This window comes from Nyctibius grandis, chromosome 2 (genome assembly GCF_013368605.1).
Source record: "Nyctibius grandis isolate bNycGra1 chromosome 2, bNycGra1.pri, whole genome shotgun sequence".
Classification (NCBI taxonomy): Eukaryota; Metazoa; Chordata; class Aves; order Nyctibiiformes; family Nyctibiidae; genus Nyctibius; species Nyctibius grandis.
The window spans coordinates 4,714,717-4,734,422 of record NC_090659.1 but is presented as its reverse complement, the minus strand read 5'-3'; the positions used below and the strand labels follow the sequence as shown (position 1 = coordinate 4,734,422).

Below are 19,706 nucleotides of genomic sequence, written 5' to 3'. Positions count from 1 at the left end.
TAGCACAGGGAATATCCGTGCTCTTTGTTGCCTTCAGATGAACTCTAGAGGTTTGAGTATTATGGCGTAATAGTTCTGCTCTTGAGATTTTTCCTTCTTCAGAAAAAGGTAATAATTAATCCAGAGTGAAGAGGGGTTTTGTCAGCAATACCCACAGAATGTTGTCTTGAGGTGTCCTCCATACAGCACCCTTGAATGAGCAGGTCCCAGGAAGCTGGCTGCTGCTCACTAAAGTTTATGCTCAGGCCCTTTCCAGTCACTTCTGTCCTTCTGTGTTTCAGAGTATGAGGCCTACGCACCAGATTTCACATTGTCACCTGCCGTTAAAAAGGGGGGCGGTTCTTTGTCCTTCTTTTCTGACAGCTACAGGCTCTTGCTGCCTCCATGCCAAAGGAACACAAGCTTTAAAATCTTAGATTCCTTCCTTTTCCTTTGGACCTGAAGAAAGCAATACGTCCCTTCTCAAAGCAATGCTTTCCCTTTCTCAAATTGTTTTCAGCCTTTCATAGCTCTGCTTTTCTGGCCATTTATGCCTTTCCTGCCCATACTAATTGGATACCCTTTAATTTTACTAGTCAAGTGGTGGCAGAAAGTCTTTCCATCACAAAAAGTTCACAATATTTACTAACATTAAGGCTTGTACCCTTTAAGAGGTAGAATTTTAATGTCTGGTCCTGAAATAATACCAGGGGAAACTGTGTCATAGGTTAGATACCTTAGTGAAGGCCACGTAGCAGCAGAGCCATTGCACATCACCGATCTCAGATACTTCAGCCAGAAAGCAGACAATCACCTTTTCTCCTAGAGGAAGGACACATGTATGTAGAGCCCTAGGATGGTGAGATAACAAAAGGGGAGCAGGGTCAGGAAAGAAGAAAGGAAACTTTTGTGTGAAGATGCTATATGAGGCTTCATTTGCTCCCCTACTAGCACTTTCTGCTTCTCTCTTCCAAGTTTTCTGCCTTCATTGTATTTCCTCTTTTTCACCTACTTTACTGTGACTTTTTCATGTTCCATTTTGTTTTGCAGAAGCGGTCTCCAAATGCTTGCCCCATTCCCAAGGTCAAGGTGAAAAGCTCTCCCATGATTGAAAAGCTGCAGGTAGGTCCTGGAAGAGCCCACATGGCTGCCCCAGCAAATTAAAACTGATTGGCATTTGTCATGGCTACTTCCCTTGTGGAGCAGCCACAGGGGAAGGGGATCCAGGAGCCAAGGGTGACAGCTAGGTAAGCAGGGCTGTGGCCTCACTGGTGAGGGTCCAGTCCCGCAATACACAAACAAGGAAGGCAGAGCAGGTCTGGTGATGGTGACCAGCATCAGAAACAGTCCAGTAATCTTCAGCACATCTATAGGCAAGTCAGTGCATGGGTCAGGATCTTTTGGATCTGTGAGGTACATGGCTGGGCATGGGCAAGGCAGCAGCACAGCTCAGGTAGGGAGCAGGGGCAGGAGCTCAGCTTAAATGCAGCTCGTGAGAGAAAGGGAGGGAAGCCCTGGCTGAAACATCTTCCACCTCTTTCTTTGCAGCAGTCCAAATCAAGCTGAGTCACCTGCACCCTATCAGGGAGTGCAGGCAGCTAACATCCTGGCAGTGAGGAGTGCCCTCCGGGCTCTGGCACTCCCCTACGTGTGCCTAGAAGCTCTGCGCTTCCCTCACCTCGATTCCCCCAGTTACGCACAAACACCCCAGTGCTTCTTGCCCTTTTTGTATCTCACAGCAGCACCTGATTCATGCCGCTGAGGGCAGCTCGGCACTCGATAGCCCGTAGACATAGTGCCCTGACACTGCCAGCTGCCTCTCCTGGCAGCACACATGACTCCGGAGCACAGTGCCTCCTGGCCACCCTGACACACCAGAAGCCTATTCAAATCACTGTCCGTCTTAATGCACCCAAGGACATTTGCCTACGAGAGCTTCTTAGTGACAGGGCAGCAGGAAGTGTTTTGCTACAGTTAATCATGAACTTGCTTCATTCCATGGTCTTCTCGCTCCTCACGACTGTGCAGATCAGCCAGAAGACCTGCAGATCAGGCTTGAAAATGCGAGGTCTGCTTGGGCATACACAGGGATGGTCTAAATCTCGAAGTGATGGCTGGCTGCTTGTTCAGACTTTCTCCCAGCTCAGCCGCTGTAGACTGTGCTGGCTTGGCTGGGTCACTGGAAAATCCCAAAAGGCCTCAGGATGACAAAAGGACACGTCCTGAGACCCAGCTGCTGGGGAAGGGCAAATATCCAGTCATAACTTCTCTGTCCGGACTTGTTTGTTGACAGTGTCACCAGGAGAGACCCATAACCAGAAGGTATGTGGGTTGTGACAGCTGAGATGTGGCAGCTCCAGTGGCAAGACCAAGGGTTCCTCCGTGTGGTTACGGCATGTAGTACACGCTGGTGTCATGCACACCAGTGACGGGGATTTTTCTTTGCAGGCCAATCTGGCTTTTGCTCCAGCTGCTCTGCTGCCAGGAGCATCTCCCAAAAGCCCTGGTCTGAAAGCCCTGGTTTCTCCGTTCAGCACCCCTCCCTCGACGCCCAGCAGCCCAGGGATTCAGTCCCAGACCAGTGAAGTAAATGAGACGCCGGTCAGCTTTGATCAACCCCCGGAAGGCACTCAGCTGCAATTCTATAACAAGGTAGGGTATGTGCTAGGATTTCTCCATCATAGCAGGATAAAACTTGCTTATCGCTTGGGAATGAAAAGGAAGAGGAGGCCGTAGTCATCAGTCCTGCCGTAACAGCGTGCATTTGTGGCCAACAGAGGAGACCTATGTGCCAGGTTTGAAAGAGCCTTTCAGTGTAGCTCTCTGGAGCCTCCCCTCTCTGCACACCTGCACAGGGAGCTTCATGGTCCAGCAGCTCCAGTGGTCTTCCTGCCCCAGCGGCTAAAGATGGAGGGATGAAGCGGCAGGACTCAGCCACTTCAGCTCAGCAGTAACAGGGTGGCTGGTACCTGGGCAGGGAGAGCTGTGAGGAGGTGGTGCCACGTGCCAGCAAATGTCAAAGGTGGCTGAGGCGCAGTTTAGGGAGCCATGCAGAGCACAATGGTTTGCCAGGTGTCCCATAGAGTGCACAGCACTTCACTGGGGAACTGTAACCTGCATTCACCATCATCAACTGGAGTGTGGACTCCTTCCTCAACCACCAAGCTGCCAAAAGTAGAAAAGGCCAAGACATCCAAAGTCAGCAGCATCTGCATAATGAATGCAGCATCCTTGGGTTTAGGGTCTAACTTGGACAAGGAGCCACAGTTTAAATTGGGACAATGACCTCCAGCACCATCTTTACAGAAGAAAAGGAGGCATGTATCAGGGAGATGCTTGTCCTATAAAGTAGTCGCTCGGCGACAGGGAGCCCTCTTCTCCCTAACTCTCAGTAGCAGAGCAGGAAAAGTGAGGCCACCAGGGTCACAATCAAGTTTCCCACGGTATTTTCCTTTGTTGTGCTTTCCTGCTTTCCAGTACTGCTCTTTTGACTGCTTCAATGTCTGCTTTTCCTGCCTCCAAGGTGCGGACACGGGGATCGATAAAGCGCAGGCCTCCCTCCAGGAAGTTCCGAAGATCTCTGTCCGAGTATGGAGACGGGGAAGATTTAGGGGTCAACATCTCCTCTCCAGAAAATGGTGCCAAAGAAGATGGGGATGAGGTGTTTGAGCCCAAGGACAAGACAGAGGAGGCAGAAACCGGGAGCAAAGAGCAAAAGAAACAGATGGGGTCTGATGAGAAGCCCCCATCAAGAAAAGGATCCAGCAGATCAGAAGATGAAGAAAAAGGGGGAAAACAGGGAGAGGAAATGACTCCTTGCAAGGATAACACAGGGGATACAAAGGAGAAGGAGGTGTGTTGTGGTGCTCCAGGTGAGGAGAACTCTCCCCAGCCCCCCTCTGGAGACAAGGAAGAAAAGGTGTGTGAGGGTCCCCAGGGAGAAGAGCAGCAAGGCAGTGCCTGTGAGCAGGAAAAGAAGGACAAGGACAAGGAAGAAGCTGAAGCTGAAGCACAGGAGATCAGTGAGAGTACAAATGCACGAAGAACGTCAGACACTGAAGAAACACCACTGGCACCTGAACCGCTGCAGGATGCAGTGGGCTCAGAGACTGCCAGTGAGCCTTCAACATCAGCCACGCAGGACCAGAGCACAGTATAACCATGACGCACAGGTAAGATGGGTCAGCATGATGATGGCTCCTAAAATATCAGGGTTTTGCTTTCTAATGAAAATGGCAACTGTGACAGAACACACCAACATTTCTGCTGCTCCCTACACCTCAAGAGTATCAAATCTCAGGCCTGCAAAGGCTGCAAGGTGGGGTAGTTAAAACAACCAGCCCTCCTGGGTGGTGTTACAGGGAGAGAGGTTGCAGAAGAAGCAAAGCCAGTTCTGGCTTCAGTAAAACAGAGAGGCTCTGGTCACCAGGCACCCGGCTCAACTGCTGTTTTGGAAGCACTTTTGCCCAGCAGTAACCATGTATATGCTATCTCAATATGCCTCCTTACATATACATAGTTATATGTGTGCACACCTTGTACATACACATGAGTACAATATTTTCTCTCTCTCCGTGTTTAGCTTGTTAGCTTTGCCAGCAAAAATAGTGTTTGCACACATACAAGTTTCGTGATCAGCCCTGGAAGCACACAAACATGCACCGCTGCCACTTGAAATAAAAGAGGATTTCCACTGGCTAAAGCAGGGCTTGTTCCACGCAACTTCTTTCATATTCTCTAACCACTGATAACGTAGTCCTAGATGCCTGAGGAAATATCTCATTCCACCTCAACCACCTGCCCCCTCTTCAGACACCTCCCTGGTTTGGCAAGGAGCGACTGAAGGGAAGCAGGCTGGTGCTCAGGCTGCAGCTTGCCTTTGCCCCCTGGTATGGAAACTGCCAAAGTACCCCCAGGTCACAGACTCCCCAGGACTGTATTTACTTGGACCCATGATTATTCTTCATAATTTCCTTACTTCTCCCCTCTCAAAAGGACATACCCAATCGGGGCACAGGAGACTTAACGTGAATAGGAGCCATCTAGCACAATCAAGGTGGAAGCTCCTGGAAAACCTTCAGTGGTAGGAGAGGAGCAGAATGCAGATATCCCCTGAGGTCCAGACTCATCCCGGAGCTGCGTGGCTGCTCGCTGGCTCTCTGCTTTGCACCATCATATTTTGGGACAGTTAGAACAAGAGACTGGCTTGCAATTGCTTTGGAGTGTAGAACTGAGATGTTGGCTGATGTTCCTTGGTGATATTTGGGGACTGAGAGACCTGATGTGCGCTGTCCTGGAGCCAACAGCCACCACTGCTCCTTGTCCCTCTGCTCCTTCATCCTGCTCCAAAATGTCCTTTTCTTCTGCCTTGTATTGGTCTTAGATGAAGTCCATCAGTTATATACGTACATGTATGGTGCCTTTTTGGTAGCTTCTTTTGAAATATTTCAGGTTTTCAGATTTCAGTAAATAATGTTTTAACAGTAGGAAAAAAGTATGTTTTCTCCACAGATCCTGTATGGCAGACAATGTGAACCCTAAACACGGGGAAAACTCTTAGGACGTTGTTCATAAAGCACAAAATCCCTTTGAAGTGGGGGCTGAGCTGGCTGATCTGTGAAACAGCCAGCTGTGGTGGGCAATTTTTCTGTGTGCTTCAGCTTTGGGGTGTTTTTAGTGCTGGTGGAAAGTAGCAACGAACAGATTTGATGTGCAGAAAAGATGTGCTGCATAGGTCAACAGAGCAAGTTTTCTTATCTGGCTCTGTGCTGCAGTCCAGATTTAGAAGGGCCGCCTGACCGTCAGTCTTTCTCACTTCCAGACCCTATCCAATCTTTTGATTCTCTTTTGGAATTTTCAGTGTGTGACCACCCAGTGCCACTTGTGATACAAAGCATCCTGGCTTACTGGAAACAGCTGATTGATTTTATGTACGCCAAGGAAGAGGTCTTAGATGGCTGAGTTTCAGTCATATGGCTGAGAGAGGCTGGAGAGTTGGGCGGGGAGAAATTTAATGAAATGTAACAAGGGCAAGTGTAGAGTCCTGCATCTGGGCAAGAACAACCCCATGTATGAGTACAAGTTGGGGACAGACCTGTTGGAGAGCAGCATAGGGGAAAGGGACCTGGGGGTCCTAGTGGACAGCAGGATGACCATGAGCCAGCAGTGTGCCCTTGTGGCCAAGAAGGCCAATGGCATCCTGGGCTGTATTAGAAGGGGGGTGGTTAGCAGGTCAAGAGAGGTTCTCCTCCCCCTCTACTCTGCCCTGGTGAGGCCGCATCTGGAATATTGTGTCCAGTTCAGGGCCCCTCAGTTCAAGAAGGACAGGGAACTGCTAGAGAGAGTCCAGCACAGAGCCACGAAGATGATTAAGGGGGTGGAACATCTCCCTTATGAGGAGAGGCTGAGGGAGCTGGGTCTCTTTAGCTTAGAGAAGAGGAGACTGAGGGGTGACCTCATTAATGTTTATAAATATGTAAAGGGCAAGTGTCATGAGGATGGAGCCAGGCTCTTCTCAGTGACATCCCTTGACAGGACAAGGGGCAACGGGTGCAAGCTGGAACACAGGAGGTTCCACATAAATATGAGGAAAAACTTCTTTACGGTGAGGGTGACCGAACACTGGAACAGGCTGCCCAGAGAGGTTGTGGAGTCTCCTTCTCTGGAGACATTCAAAACCCGCCTGGACGCATTCCTGTGTGATATGATCTAGGCAATCCTGCTCCAGCAGGGGGATTGGACTAGATGATCTTTCGAGGTCCCTTCCAATCCCTGACATTCTGTGATTCTGTGATTCTGTGATATGGGCTGAGTATGAACTGGTGAAAGACAGATAGCCAGTCCCTCCTAAGTACTGAGGCATTGCGCTAGATCTGCATTCGCTCTTGGAGTACTAGTTAAGTCATAGGTCTGGCAGTTGCCAAGCCAAAAAAACTTTTACATCTGGAGAGTATTTGTTGCCCATAAGAAATAAGCTATGCAGGGAAAGACAGATAACAGACCCTCACGTGACCTGTTTCCTGACAGTAGTGCTGGAAGCTGTATCTGCAATACTGAATAAAAAGCTGCTCTGGCTCGAGGCCATGGGGCTCATGTCCACAACATGACTGGGCTTGCTGGAGACAGCGAGGCAGACTTGTCAAAAGCTGAGCTAAGGAGTCAGCTAGCTGTTAGGGGGTGTGAACGGTCAGGAGCCAGTGCTTGAACCTGCTGCCAGCCACCTAATATCCAGCAACACAGACGCAGCTACAGAGACCAAGGGCAGAACCAGCCAGCTCCTCTTCATCCATCACAAAGCTCCTCCTAGCAAACATGAAGCTGAGCGGAGTCAGAGGCTCAGGTTGTCCCTATCTCTCTGCGCAGGCATGAGCATTTTATACCACGCAGCCCACATCCATCCTTGAGTGGGCTCTGCAACACAGCAGTGTCACAAACCCCTGGTTTTGAGGGATATCCCCTTTCTGTTCACGAGCTCTAAAATCACGAGGAAAGAAGTGGCTCTGTGCCCTGCCTTTCTTTTTCCCAGCTGACAGCACTGAGGTGCCATTTGCTGAGAGACAGCGGCGTTGCCCCTCCTGCATAGCATGGGCTTGTTGGCGAACGTGACCCCCGCATCCTTTTGAGCCATGTTGTGGAGCGTTGTTGCCTTTGAATCCATTTTAATCTCTTTGTTAAATCTTGTATTCCAGGGCAGGCTGCAATCATCTGCTGTACCCTGTTCTTCTCTCAGCAGGGTGTCCCATCTGGATGTGAGTGACTGTGCCTTACTGTATATATAGATATATGTGTGCCTGTTTAGAGAATGAGTATGTGTGTCCCCAGCAAGGGAATGGAAATCCAAGGGAGAAACAGAATAAATAAATGGTGGAATAAAACCAAACCAAAACAAAATCTCTGTGTTTCCTCCTGGGGAGATGAAGGAGCCTGAGAGAGGATGGAGAGAGCTTGTAGCAGCAGGCAAAACAGAGGAGGGATTTCCACTGCCACTGGAACAGTAAAACATTTGATTTGAATTTAATTTGTGTTTTTTTTTACTTTTGGGGAACAGTAATAACCAATGTGCTTAATGCACAAAGGAAGGTGTTCTTTGGGGCAAGCAGTGACACTGGAGACTGCCACGCTCCCTGTCCTGGCTCTGCAGGTATCTAGGAAGAGAAGAAAGCAAAGCCCTCTGGCCTAGTGCCATTTCTCCAACAGCTTCCTTGTTCAGGGGAAGCATAAAAAAAACAAGGTGACGCACAGTGATCCTTGCTGTGAGATTTCCCAGCTTCTGGCAATCAACAGTTTAGAGACTTTCTGTGCCAGAAGTTGCATCACCATCTTTGTCCTTGACGGCTTTACAAGCTGCAGGGAAAAAGACGCCCGTTTCTCAGCTGAAGGCATCCACACATTCATCTAGGAGTGACGCTTGCTCAGGCAAGCTCAGGCAAGGCACAAACCTTGCCTCATCTGCAGGCCAAGCGAGAGCAATTTTAGAAAAGACTCTTTGGCCAGCATTAGCATTGTGACACTGCAAAAGCAGAGGATACATGTGGGCGTGTATCTCTGCCCCATCCATACTATGAGGAAATGTCAGCTTGGGCAGCGTGGTCTTGTATCCACAAAGGGTACAGAGTCAAAAAGTTTTGACTGAAATGCAGACCACAGCTTGGCCTGGTGTATAGGGTGGGGGCACCTATTCAGTCATACATATGTGTCAAATTCCTGAGGCAGGAGTGTGTAATGTCAGGTGTAAGGACACTGACGGTCGAACAGGAAAATGCCCTCAGCAAGAAAAATCTGATATAATTTATACAATTCCTCTGGTGTGGATGGTGCCTGAAAGATTAAAAAAAAAAAGTAAAAGCACAAACCTTACTGGCCAGGTGACCTTTAAACTGGGGAGGGAAGGATGGAAAACAGAGCAAGAATAAAGATGAAGTGGGGAAAGGAAGGCAGCACAAGAGCAAGGAGACTATAGTTTGGCTGGGATCTGGTTGTTTTTAGGGTTATTTTTTGTTTGGACTGTGTTTAAACTAGTGTGAGCCACAAGAAAGTGTTGGATGGGTAGGGACTGAGAACAATTACTGATGGGAGGAGTAGGACTTTTTGAAAGATCTGGGATGCAAGGGAGGCTGTTACAGAGGTGTGGAAACACGATGGGGAAGCGTGAGGGTGATTGGCAGGATACAGCACCTCAAAGTGGGAGCCAAAGCAGGGTGGAGCAAGTTCAGAAATCAAAGGGAACGCCGGTGGGTACTCTGGGACCTAAGTAACACACTCCCAGCTCTGAGGCGCTTATCCCCGAAGCCCAAGGCCCTTTGTTAAGCCATTTCCCTTGCAGCCTCTGACAGGCCCTGACAGCCACTCCTGGGGCCACCTGCTGGAAGGGAACCACCACCTGCCTCAGAACAGGCCACCGCACAGGCCCTCACCTCACCCACGTAGGCCGATTGCCATGACAACATTTGTAGACACTTGCACACGTAGTTACGTGGTAACCCCCCCACACACACACACAGCCCCACACGGCAGGAGGGCGCGGAAGGCGCGGAAGGCCCCGCCCGGCTGTCGGCCCCCGCCAGGGGAGCGCACCCCGCTGCCGCCTGCCCTCACGGGGGGCGCGGCGCCCAACGGCTCGGCAAAGCGCGAGCCAGGATAAACCAAAGCCGTTCGGGGGGGCGTTTCCCAGTCCCCCCCTTCCCCTCCGCTGAGAATGAGCTCGCCCGGCTTCGAGCGCCGCTGGCGGTGCCTGCCCGCCACGCGCGGCTGGCGCGGGCGCGAGGCGGGGACGGCAGTTCCTCCCGACGGCCTGGAAGAGCGCAGGAGCGGTGTCGGTGCAGGGGAGCGCCGCCGGGCCGCCGCCCCCGCCCCGGGGACTTGGAATCGTCTCTACCAAGCGGAGCCGTAGGGTCAGGGGAAGGGCGATGCCACGGGCTACCCTGGCGGTGGGGAGGGAGGGGGGGGAAATAGCAGCAGCCTGCGCAGTTAGGGAGAGGAATGGTGTCTCCGAGGCGGTGGGCAAAACCATTGGAAGCCTGGCGGGGGGGGGGGATGGGGGAAGGGGCAGACCCAAGAAGTCTGTGGTGGGGGTGGTCTGTGCTGGGCGGGAGGAGGTGGGAAGGGAGTGAAATGCTGAGGTGGGGAGGAGGCGAAAGAGAGCGGCTCGTTGGTCTAGGGGTATGATTCTCGCTTCGGGTGCGAGAGGTCCCGGGTTCAAATCCCGGACGAGCCCGCTAGAAGGGGGTAGCGGTGCGGCCTCCTCTTTTGCCGCCGTGGTGCCCCCCGCGGTTTTGTTGCTGCGTCGCCTGGGGGAAGGGTGGGCTCGGGGGGACGGAGCCGGAGCTGGTGCCGTGGGGACCGGCGGGCTGCGCGGTGGCACGGCCGTGGTTTGCGGAGGTAGAGCCGGCGGGGGGGACATCGGTGGGCTGTCCGGCAGCGGAAAGAACCCCCCCCAGCCCCGTCTCGTCGGGAAAGCACGGACGTTAATTCGGGGTAGCGGCGCCCTGTACGAGGCGGAGAGGGGGCGTGAGACGCGAGGGCTCGCCCCTTCCTTGCGAGTTACCGACGCTGCTTCCTTGCATTAAAAGCGAACGTGGCTCCTCAGTCCTGCCCGTGGCCCTTCGCTGTGGGTGGGAGCCGCCGCCGCCTGCCCCGGGGAGCGCAGCGGGGGGCGCCGGGTCGCGGCATTGGGCGGGGAGCGGGGAGGCAGCGGGAGAAAGGACGAAAAGAAAACAGGGCTCGTCCGGGATTTGAACCCGGGACCTCTCGCACCCTAAGCGAGAATCATACCCCTAGACCAACGAGCCGCCATGGAGACAATTTTCTCTCCCTTTCAGAGGAAGCGCGAGCGCAGCCGCGCGGCGGCCGTTGTCGGCCAGTCCCCGCCGCCCGCCCCGGCCCCGGGGGCTGCCCGCAGCGGGAGGCGGCGCGGGGCCTCGGGGTGCGTCGTCGGCTGGAGCAGAAATACGCTGCAGGTGCGCACGGGGATCTTTCGCCAGGCCTGAACGCTCTCTTCTACCACAGCCGTGCCTCCGAGCTCGTAATAGAAGCCCCCAGAAAACAGCGTTACATAAACGCGAGGTGGGAAACGGGCTTCGTGACAGCCACGCGTTTGCAGCCTGGCGCCGGCCTGCGATCGGCCTCCTCGCCGCAGCCCGGAGGCCAGGAGAGGCCGAGGTTTCCCCCTGCCTCAGCCTGGGAGGCCGCGGCCCCTGCGGTTTCCCTGCTCAGCCTGCGCCTGCCCGGGCGGTGGAGGCCTGTGAGGGCAGGTGTGCCCGAGCCCCCCGCTCACCGCCGCTGCACACCCGCCGGTGCGGCCAGCGGCCCGGCAAAGAGTGGTCAGGGCTTACGGGGGCTGTTCTGCAGTGGCCTTGTTGGGACAGCTCAAACAGATCTCAGGCGTGCAGCCTGGCCTGCCCTGCTTTCTTGCAGTGCTCCGTATTACTGAGTCACAGGCACTGATACTGTGCGTGCTGTTGCTCTCCAGGTTTCTTCTGATCACTGTGGTAAACCTATCTACCCGTGTGTGCAAAATCTGCTTAATAGATTTCGAGTAATTAACCACAGCAGTCAAACCATAAACCCCAACCAAAAGAATGGTTCATGGTTCATTTCCATAATTTAAAACTGTACTACAGCCAAGCAGTGGTGACCTGCCCAGGGAGGTGGTGGAGTCACCATCTCTGGAGGTGTTTAAGAAAAGACTGGACATGGCACTTAGTGCCATGGTCTAGTTGACAGGGTGGTGTCAGGGCAACGGTTGGACTCGATGATCCCAGAGGTCTCTTCCAACCTGGTTGATTCTGTGATTCTGTGTGATTCCTACTTTACAGGTGACGGGTTTATGCACACCTGTTTAAATATCAGAGTCTTCTTACAACGAACACTGATGCTGGTCAGGCCAGAGGTCAGTGCTACCCTCGCTCTTGGCTCTGTACAGTAAAAGTCGCTAAACTAATTTTGTCTGTATTTCAGGAAACTGGAGGGAAGGTAGGAGTGAGAGATGGGAAAAATTGCTTACAACCTTAAGCAACTGAGGAATGATGATCCACAATGAGCACTAAAGCTGACCAAGACTGTGCTCCCTTTTAGCTTTGAAGGCAAGAGGTGACTGCACCACCACTCCAAGGAAACCAGTCGAATCATGACTGTGGTCACGGGGTGGCAGGAGCACCTACCCTGACCTGAGCTGGGGGCTCACCGACCATTGAAACCTGATTCTTTCATGTGCTTTCCTTGCTTTCTCACACCTTCACGGTGACTGTTGCCAGGCGCACAGTCACCAGAAGATGAGGCCTCGAGCCAGAAAGAGCTGACCACAGGTCAGACTCGACTCGGGTATAAACGGAGTCCTTCTGGAGCGCGAAATTGAGTCTGTCCTCGGAGCAGTGGGTCTGCAGTCGGGGACTCTGCCCTTGGGTCGGGACGCTGCCCAAGGTGACTGCCCTGGGATTGAGAGCCCTCATCTTATGGGTGAGTGATTGCACATGTTGGGTCATTGTTCTAAGGACTGATGGTGAAAACTTAGGAATTCTTAAGTTGGCTGTGTTAATACTAGTCCCGCCTGGCATCTGAACCTGTGGTTTGCTAATGTTTGTCAAAGTGCTGAACAATTTTGGTTAGAATAAATCTCATTTTGGGTGCCTGCCTCATCTATTTTGTGGGTGCTTTCGCAACATAGACCGGATACTCACCCAGATGTTCTCTGTGTTGAACAGCAGTGCTAGTCCACAGCAAATGGGGTAATTGTAGGGCTGTAGCTGTGACAACGTCCTCTCAGCTCTGTCGGGGAAGGGAGAGATTGTAGGAATCCTCTGGCAAGGGGCACATGTGGCTGAATCAGGCTTATTAGTACATAAAAGGAGAACGTGGGAGCTCTCTGAAGGACAGTAAATTGGAGAATAAGAAAAAGGATGCAGTTTTTAAAAACCTTTAGGTTGCCTATCTTGAAAAATAAATGCGTAGAAAGAACAAAGCTTGGCCTGTTCAGGGGATTGAACATTTTTTAACTGTTCAGTACTGAAGCGCATGAAAGTAAAGAGTGAACTGTGGGTATTGAGGTGCTGCTGTGTTGGCAGAGCACTTCCAGTCACTGAGGAGAGCTGTAGGGAGGGTGGAGTTTCCATGCTAAGGAAAAGCTCTGAGGGAGTATTGAGGCAAAAGGGCTTGGGATGACAGGCTTATCGCTGCCTATCAGTTTCTGCTCCATTTGGAAAGTGGGGATTTTGATCACTTGGCTGAAGACTCACCTGCGAGGGAAGTCAGAGGGACTAAATGAGGTGGCAACCAAACCAGGTTAATTCCCTGTGATACCAAGAGTTGCCTGTGTTGATCTTTATTGCCAATTGCTGCCCTGGATTTCTGGTAGCCCAGGTTTCCAGAAAACACGTACAACGGTTAGCATGAGGAACGTGCTCCGGAGCCTTCCTGTAGGGCGTGGATAACGAATGCATATGGCATTACATTTTAAATCCCACGAGAGCTGTGAACCTGGTGTCTTGTATCACAGCTGGAAAAAAAAAAATCTGCTGGTGTTTTTGCAGGGGCTCGTTTTGTCATGACCCTCCTTAACATGGCACACAGTAGCAGGCCTCTCCTGTGGCCTCTTCTGCAGATGTGATTAGGTGGCCGGAGAGTGGCAGAGAAACTGCGGTGGCAGATGCATTTGGGAGAGGACCAGCATCCATGGGGCGCCAGGCAGGAGCAAACTGAATACACTGCAGGCCTCTGAAGTCTCATGGGTGCAGCGAGCCATAGCTTTGTGGTATGACTAAGCTCATGCAACTGCATTAAAACATGCAGCTTAGCAGAAGAAGAAACACACGCAAAGAGGTTCCCAAAAGAGAGAACTTGCTTGCCAATGCCTGCGCAGAGGCGTGGGCACGAAATAAGCGCTGCAGTCCACTCCTCTTGTTTCTCTTTGGAAAACTGGGCCTAGTCAATGCACGGCGAGAGATTCCCATCGCCGAGGCCGCCCGAGACACCGCGCTGCTGCGACCAAACCAAGCTCTGCTGTGCTCCTTGCAGGCCGCAACGGACCCACAGCTCTTGTGTAGACCTTGACTAACGAACGCACAACTCCATTTGCGTGACTCAGTTGTTTTCAGTATTTTTTAACGTTAAATAGGAAGATCGTTAGCATGCTCCGGAGGTACGGAGAGCAGCTTTCCACGCAGGAGGGTAACTCTCGGGCAGCACCGGAGCCTGAGGCGAGGGCATTTGGCCCCGGGCTGCCTTGGGCTCCCTCCCTGCATCGCTGTGGGTGCAGGCCAGCGGGCGCGGTACAGCCGAGGTGAAGCAGGCGGCCGGCAGCGCGGACAGGCCGCGGCCGTGCGCGGCGCGGCCCGGGGGCACGGGCTCATCCCGCCGCCTGCAGAGGCCGAGGTGTGTGTCAGCGGCGAGACGCGGCGTTTCCAGGCCTCTCCCCTGCCAGCACGGCTGGGGATGCCGCCGTGCCCGGGTCCCCCGGACTTCATTGATCCGTGGGCAGCGCCGGCGGGCCCGCACCGCTGGGCACACCGCACCCCCGGGCACACCGCGGCCGCCACAGCGCGCCCCCCCCCCCCCCCCAGCACCGCCCGCCGGGGGCCGGGGGGAAGCCAGGTACGTGCCCGGCTCGGGGGGCGGGCCCGTGCCTTCCCTGCCCGGATAGGGCTTGTGGCCTTGACGGATCGCTCCGCTGGCCAATCCTCGGGGAGGAGCGGGGCAGGGCCGGGCTTGGGGGCGAGGGGGGCGCGGGAGGTGTGTGCGAGTGACAGCGGCGAGGCCCTATCCCGGCGAGGGGAGGGGGCCGCGGGGCGCGGGGGGGCGGGCCTAGGCCGGGGGCGGACAATGGGGGCGCAGGGAGGTGGCGGCAGGAAGATGGCAGCGGCCGGAGGCACCGCGGGGCGCCCGGCGGCCGCCGCTCCCGCGCGGCTCCCCGGCTCGGCCTGGCTGCTGGCCGCCGCCGCGCTGACCGCCGGTGAGTGAGCGCGGGCCGGCCGCTGCCGCTTGCCCCCGCAGGGCTGCGCTCGGAGCCTGCGCGGGTGTTGAGGCGGCGGGGGAGGCTGCCCGACGCGACCCTACCCGAGGCGCGGCGGGCGGCGGCGGGCTGGGCTCGGCGGCCTGGCTCGGGCCGCACCGATCGGCGCTCGGCCGGCCCGGCATGTGGAGACGCCGCCGGGCCCCCGCGGGTGAGGCAGGCGGAGGCGGGGCGGCCCTTCCCCGGCCTGCACCGAGCCCCGCTCGGGCGGTGCGGTCTCCCGGGGACGTGACCCGCGCTCTGGGTGCAGCCGCTTCGTCCCTTTAAATGCCGTTCCCGATCGTCGTCGCCGCGTTACCGGAACGGAGGGCGATGTCTGGGGCGGGGTGCGGCTTCGCTGCCCAGCCGGTTCCCAACCGGAGCCCTTCGCCTCGGTTGGCGGGGCTCGGGCCGGTGCCGAGCGCCGGCGGCAGGCCTGCCCCGCGCCGGCCACCCGGTTCGTGAGGGACGAGGAGCCCCGTCCCGGTGAAACGCGGGAGGGAGGGGAGGTGTGCCCCCCCCGCGGGCCGGGGCCGAGCCCCGCCGCGCACCCTGCGCGTCCCGGGGTGCCGCCGTGGCCCGGGCCCGGTGATGCCGCGGGCGCGGTGCGTGGCGGCCCCGCAGCAGCGCTGGCCGGTTTTTGGTCGGTTGTTAAGTCCGAGGTCAGCTTTGTTGAGGGAAAGGCAGAGCGCGGCGTGGGGGTGAGTGGCAAATGGGGACGCTGGAGTTGTGGTCCATGACTTAGAAAACACCTTTGGTTTGGTCAGTGGGGAGGTGTTTGGGTGAAGTAATTACCTCAGCCAAAATGAAGTGCTTATGACTCGTGTAGGTGGAGAAGTTGGTAGAAATCGCAAGGGTAATGCTTAACTTTGCTGTGGCTTATATTTGTAGAATCATAGAGTCATAGAATGGTTTGGGTTGGAAGGGACCTTAAAGATCATCTAGTTCCAACCCCACTGCCACGGGCAGGGACACCTTTCCTCTAAACCAGGTTGCTCAGAGCCCCATCCAACCTGGCCTTGAACACTTCCCATATTCTTACAGGGCGAAGAGTTCTGTATTGAACGTACCCTTCTGAAATGAAAAGATCATACACATTTGCCAAGGTGGCTCAGTGTGTGTAGGTGCTAGAGGTGGACAATGATGGTATGTCACCTGAAGACATTTTTGGTTAGCAGTACTTTCTTAATGAGTAAAACTTTGCAAAGTAAGTTAACAGGAATCATTAAAGAAGCCTCATGCCTTCTCTGGTCATCTGTCTGGAAAATTGTGTAAAACTGTGAATCCATCTGGGAAGAGGTTTAATAAGGAACTGTGCCAAGTGGTGAGAAACTTGAAACTTCTTATTTCCAAATAACGTTGTTGTTTGGATTTATGATTACTGCGTTTTGCAATCAATGTAAGTAGAGATTGCTAAGGCTTGCTGTATATCTGCAGACACAGCCTTAAAATTTAGAATTAAGTAGGTAGATATGATATGTACATAGCTCACAGTAAAACTCAGTTCTTTGAAAATAAATATGGAGACGGGAGAAGAAAGGGTGCATATTTCCCCTGACCACAACAAAAGGTACAACTACAGTAATGCTATGGGTAGCTAGGAGTAGTAGATCATTCTACAGAGTCTGAGGTATGTAACCAAATATAGTATCTTAAAACAAGCAAAGCTACAAGATACTCTCTTGGAAGAGACCCTCCCTGGGGTGGAGACTATCTAGGAAGTGAGATTGCAATTTAAAGGAATAAATAGGTGTTAAAGTCATTATCTTCCCTGTGTTGGACTGTGTTTCTGTTCCCATCTCTACAACTGTTGATTTTTTTTCTAACCCCAAATCAGAAGTTACTCCCATGTTGGCTGCTTCTGTCTGTGCCTGTACTGCACATCCTTCATCCCTCTGTCTGCTTTGAAAAGGCACTTTTATTTTTTTTCCTCCGTGCTTGGAGCTGGCACAAGGTTTACATCTTTGCACGGGAATAAGTCACCAGTGTGCAGGCTCTTCACCTCTTTTGCATATGCAAAATAGCTTGGTGATTGGTAGGGAAAAGATGACCTTCGCTAGAGTTGTAAGGAGTCTGTGTAACAAGTACTCTGCCTTTCGGCTTGCCTGTGTCATTCTGCTTCCTGCTGTTTTTCATGGACCCTCTTTCCATTCTCCGTTCCTCGTCCTGGATTTTCACCTAGCGAGAGGTTCACAGAATCACAGAATCAACCAGGTTGGAAGAGACCTCAGGGATCATCGAGTCCAACCGTTGCCCTGACACCACCATGTCAACTAGACCATGGCACTAAGTGCCATGTCCAGTCTTTTCTTAAACACCTCCAGACATGGTGACTCCACCACCTCCCTGGGCAGCCCCTTCCAACGTCTAATGCCCCTTTTTGAGAAGAAATTCTTCCTAATGTCCAACCTGAACCTCCCCTGGCGAAGCTTGAGGCTGTGTCCTCTTGTCCTATCGCGAGTTGCCCGGGAGAAGAGGCCGACTCCCACTCTGCTACAACCTCCCTTCAGGGAGTTGTAGATCACAACCTGCCAAGCGAAAGGGCGAGGGCAGAAGTGGCATTTTCAGAGGGTGGTTGCCGCTCAGTTGCTCGGATGCGATGTCTGGGTAGTGTGCTGCATAGCTTTGCTGCCGTGGCTTGTGGCTCCTCTTCTGCCTCTGGTTTAACATCACAGGCTGCTTTGCCAAGCCAAGCAGGTAACTGTTGCTTCACAGCTAAGTACAGATAACGGGTTTTAAGCTTCTTTTCTTGTGGGTACCTGCATGCGTGCTTTAGAAGTTCATCTTGCTTGTTTATGCTCAGTCATCTGAAAACTCAATTGCTTCATTTACTTGTAAGAATGAAGGATTATTGTCCAGTGTACTGTTCGTGATCGTGTGGACAAAGATGATCAGAGGACTGGGGCATCTCCCTTATGACGAGAGGCTGACGGAGCTGGGTCTGTTTAGCCTGGAGAAGACAAGACTGAGGGGGGATCTTATCAACACTTACAAATACCTTAGGGGTGGGTGTCAAGAGGAGGGGACCAGACTCTTCTCAGTGGTGCCCAGTGACAGGATGAGGGGCAACGGGCGCAAACTGAAACATGGGAAGTTCCATTTCAGTATGAGGAAAAACTTCTTTGCTTTGAGGGTGACAGAGCACTGGCACAGGCTGCCCAGGGAGGTTGTGGAGTCTCCTTCTCTGGAGATATTCAAAACCCGCCTGGACACAACCCTGTGCAATCCGCTGTAGGTAAACCTGCTTTGGCAGGGGGTTGGACTAGATGATCTCCAGAGGTCCCTTCCAACTCTAACCACTCTGTGATTCTGTGATTTGTGGGATAAGTAGGTAATCTAGGTGTAACCTCTTGTATGGGTGGGTGAGCCTTGAACAGCTAGTCAAGAGTATCAAGAAAAAGGATTATTTTGCAATCCTGAATTTGTAAGCCATGTAAGTATCACTTGAAGTGGTGTGATGTGTTTAACATGAGGGTGGTGCCTGATTATTTCTGAAAGTCTTAAAGAATGCCTAGACATTACCGTAAAGAAGATTACTGATATTTTTACTGTTCCTTTTGATGCCAGCAAAGCCTGATTTTTTTTTTTCCCTTCTTCCACCACCCCTTTTATACACACTCCCACGCATGTGCACACATGCACATACACACAGGTCACTAACAAGCAGAGGAGTACTGGGATGTTAAATAGCTCAAGTGCCTATTACTGCTTTGAGCTCACCTGCACGTTTCACAGAATCACAGAATCTACCAGGTTGGAAGAGACCTCAGGGATCATCAAGTCCAACCGTTGCCCTGACACCACCCTGTCAACTAGACCATGGCACTAAGTGCCATGTCCAGTCTTTTCTTAAACACATCCAGAGATGGTGACTCCACCACCTCCCTGGGCAGCCCCTTCCAATGTCTAATAACCCTTTCTGAGAAGAAATTCTTCCTAATGTCCAACCTGAACCTCCCCTGGCGAAGCTTGAGGCTGTGTCCTCTTGTCCTATCGCTAGTTGCCCGGGAGAAGAGGCCGACTCCCACTTCACTACAACCTCCCTTCAGGTAGTTGTAGACTGCAGTTTCTAGACTGTTTCAGTTGCTGCTTGAAACGTTTCATGAAAATAACAGTGTCAGTCAGGGTTGCAGTGTTCACTTTGTGTTTGTGCCATTCACCCCGCCAGAAGCTGTTAGTTCTTTTAAGCTGAGCCCACTGATGCTGCAGGTAGGAAGACTTCCTTCCTGCAGCACTGAGCGGGTTCCACGAAGGGAAAAGGTGAGGAGGTGGATAAACTCTTCTCTCTGCTGGTTGGGTTGAGGGTGGGACTGCTGCTCAGGTCACCTCGCTTGCAGCAGCAAGAAGCTCTTGACTATGTTGAAAAGACTGTAGCTTAATATTTTGGTGATAAAATGTGGTTTAGTGCCACCTTGTAAAATGGCTAGTTTCTTCATGACCCCAGCCACCCAACAGTCCTCTGCCTCTGTGGGAATAACGATGCGCACGGCTCTTTTGCTTGTTATCTGAATTGCAATTGATTGCGTTAAGCAGCAATTCCACTGTCTTGTCTGTGGACTTATCTTATCCTGACTGATAATAGTATCACAGAATCACAGAATGTCAGGGATTGGAAGGGACCTCGAAAGATCATCTAGTCCAATCCCCCTGCCGGAGCAGGATTACCTAGATCATGTCACACAGGAACGTGTCTAGGCGGGTTTTGAATGTCTCCAGAGAAGGAGACTCCACAACCTCTCTGGGCAGC

General features: G+C 53.0%; 1 protein-coding gene, 1 long non-coding RNA gene and 2 other non-coding genes across 5 annotated transcripts in view; 3 read left to right on the top strand and 1 right to left on the bottom strand.

Moving 5' to 3' along the window:
- Window positions 1-7,991, top strand: part of RCSD1 (RCSD domain containing 1) — a 38,300-nt gene extending 30,309 nt beyond the window's left edge. Inside the window, exons 4-7 of one of the 2 annotated variants that reach the window (XM_068395434.1) lie at window positions 1,030-1,101; window positions 2,428-2,631; window positions 3,503-4,151; window positions 7,668-7,991. In XM_068395434.1, the coding sequence (XP_068251535.1) occupies window positions 1,030-1,101; window positions 2,428-2,631; window positions 3,503-4,138 (912 nt within the window). In that variant the 3' untranslated portion in view covers window positions 4,139-4,151; window positions 7,668-7,991. Of the gene's footprint in view, window positions 1-1,029; window positions 1,102-2,427; window positions 2,632-3,502; window positions 4,152-4,974 lie in introns of both variants that reach the window. The other variant, XM_068395433.1, reaches the window with a different exon arrangement.
- Window positions 7,992-9,715: 1,724 nt separating this feature from the next.
- On the top strand, window positions 9,716-12,562 carry LOC137660536 (uncharacterized). Its single transcript, XR_011047695.1, has 3 exons — window positions 9,716-9,869; window positions 10,797-10,934; window positions 11,935-12,562. It is a non-coding gene; the product is annotated as an uncharacterized lncRNA (long non-coding RNA).
- On the top strand, window positions 10,121-10,192 carry TRNAP-CGG (transfer RNA proline (anticodon CGG)). The gene has a single exon. It is a non-coding gene; the product is annotated as a tRNA-Pro (tRNA).
- On the bottom strand, window positions 10,695-10,766 carry TRNAP-AGG (transfer RNA proline (anticodon AGG)). Its single transcript has one exon. It is a non-coding gene; the product is annotated as a tRNA-Pro (tRNA).
- Window positions 12,563-19,706: the final 7,144 nt, after the last annotated feature.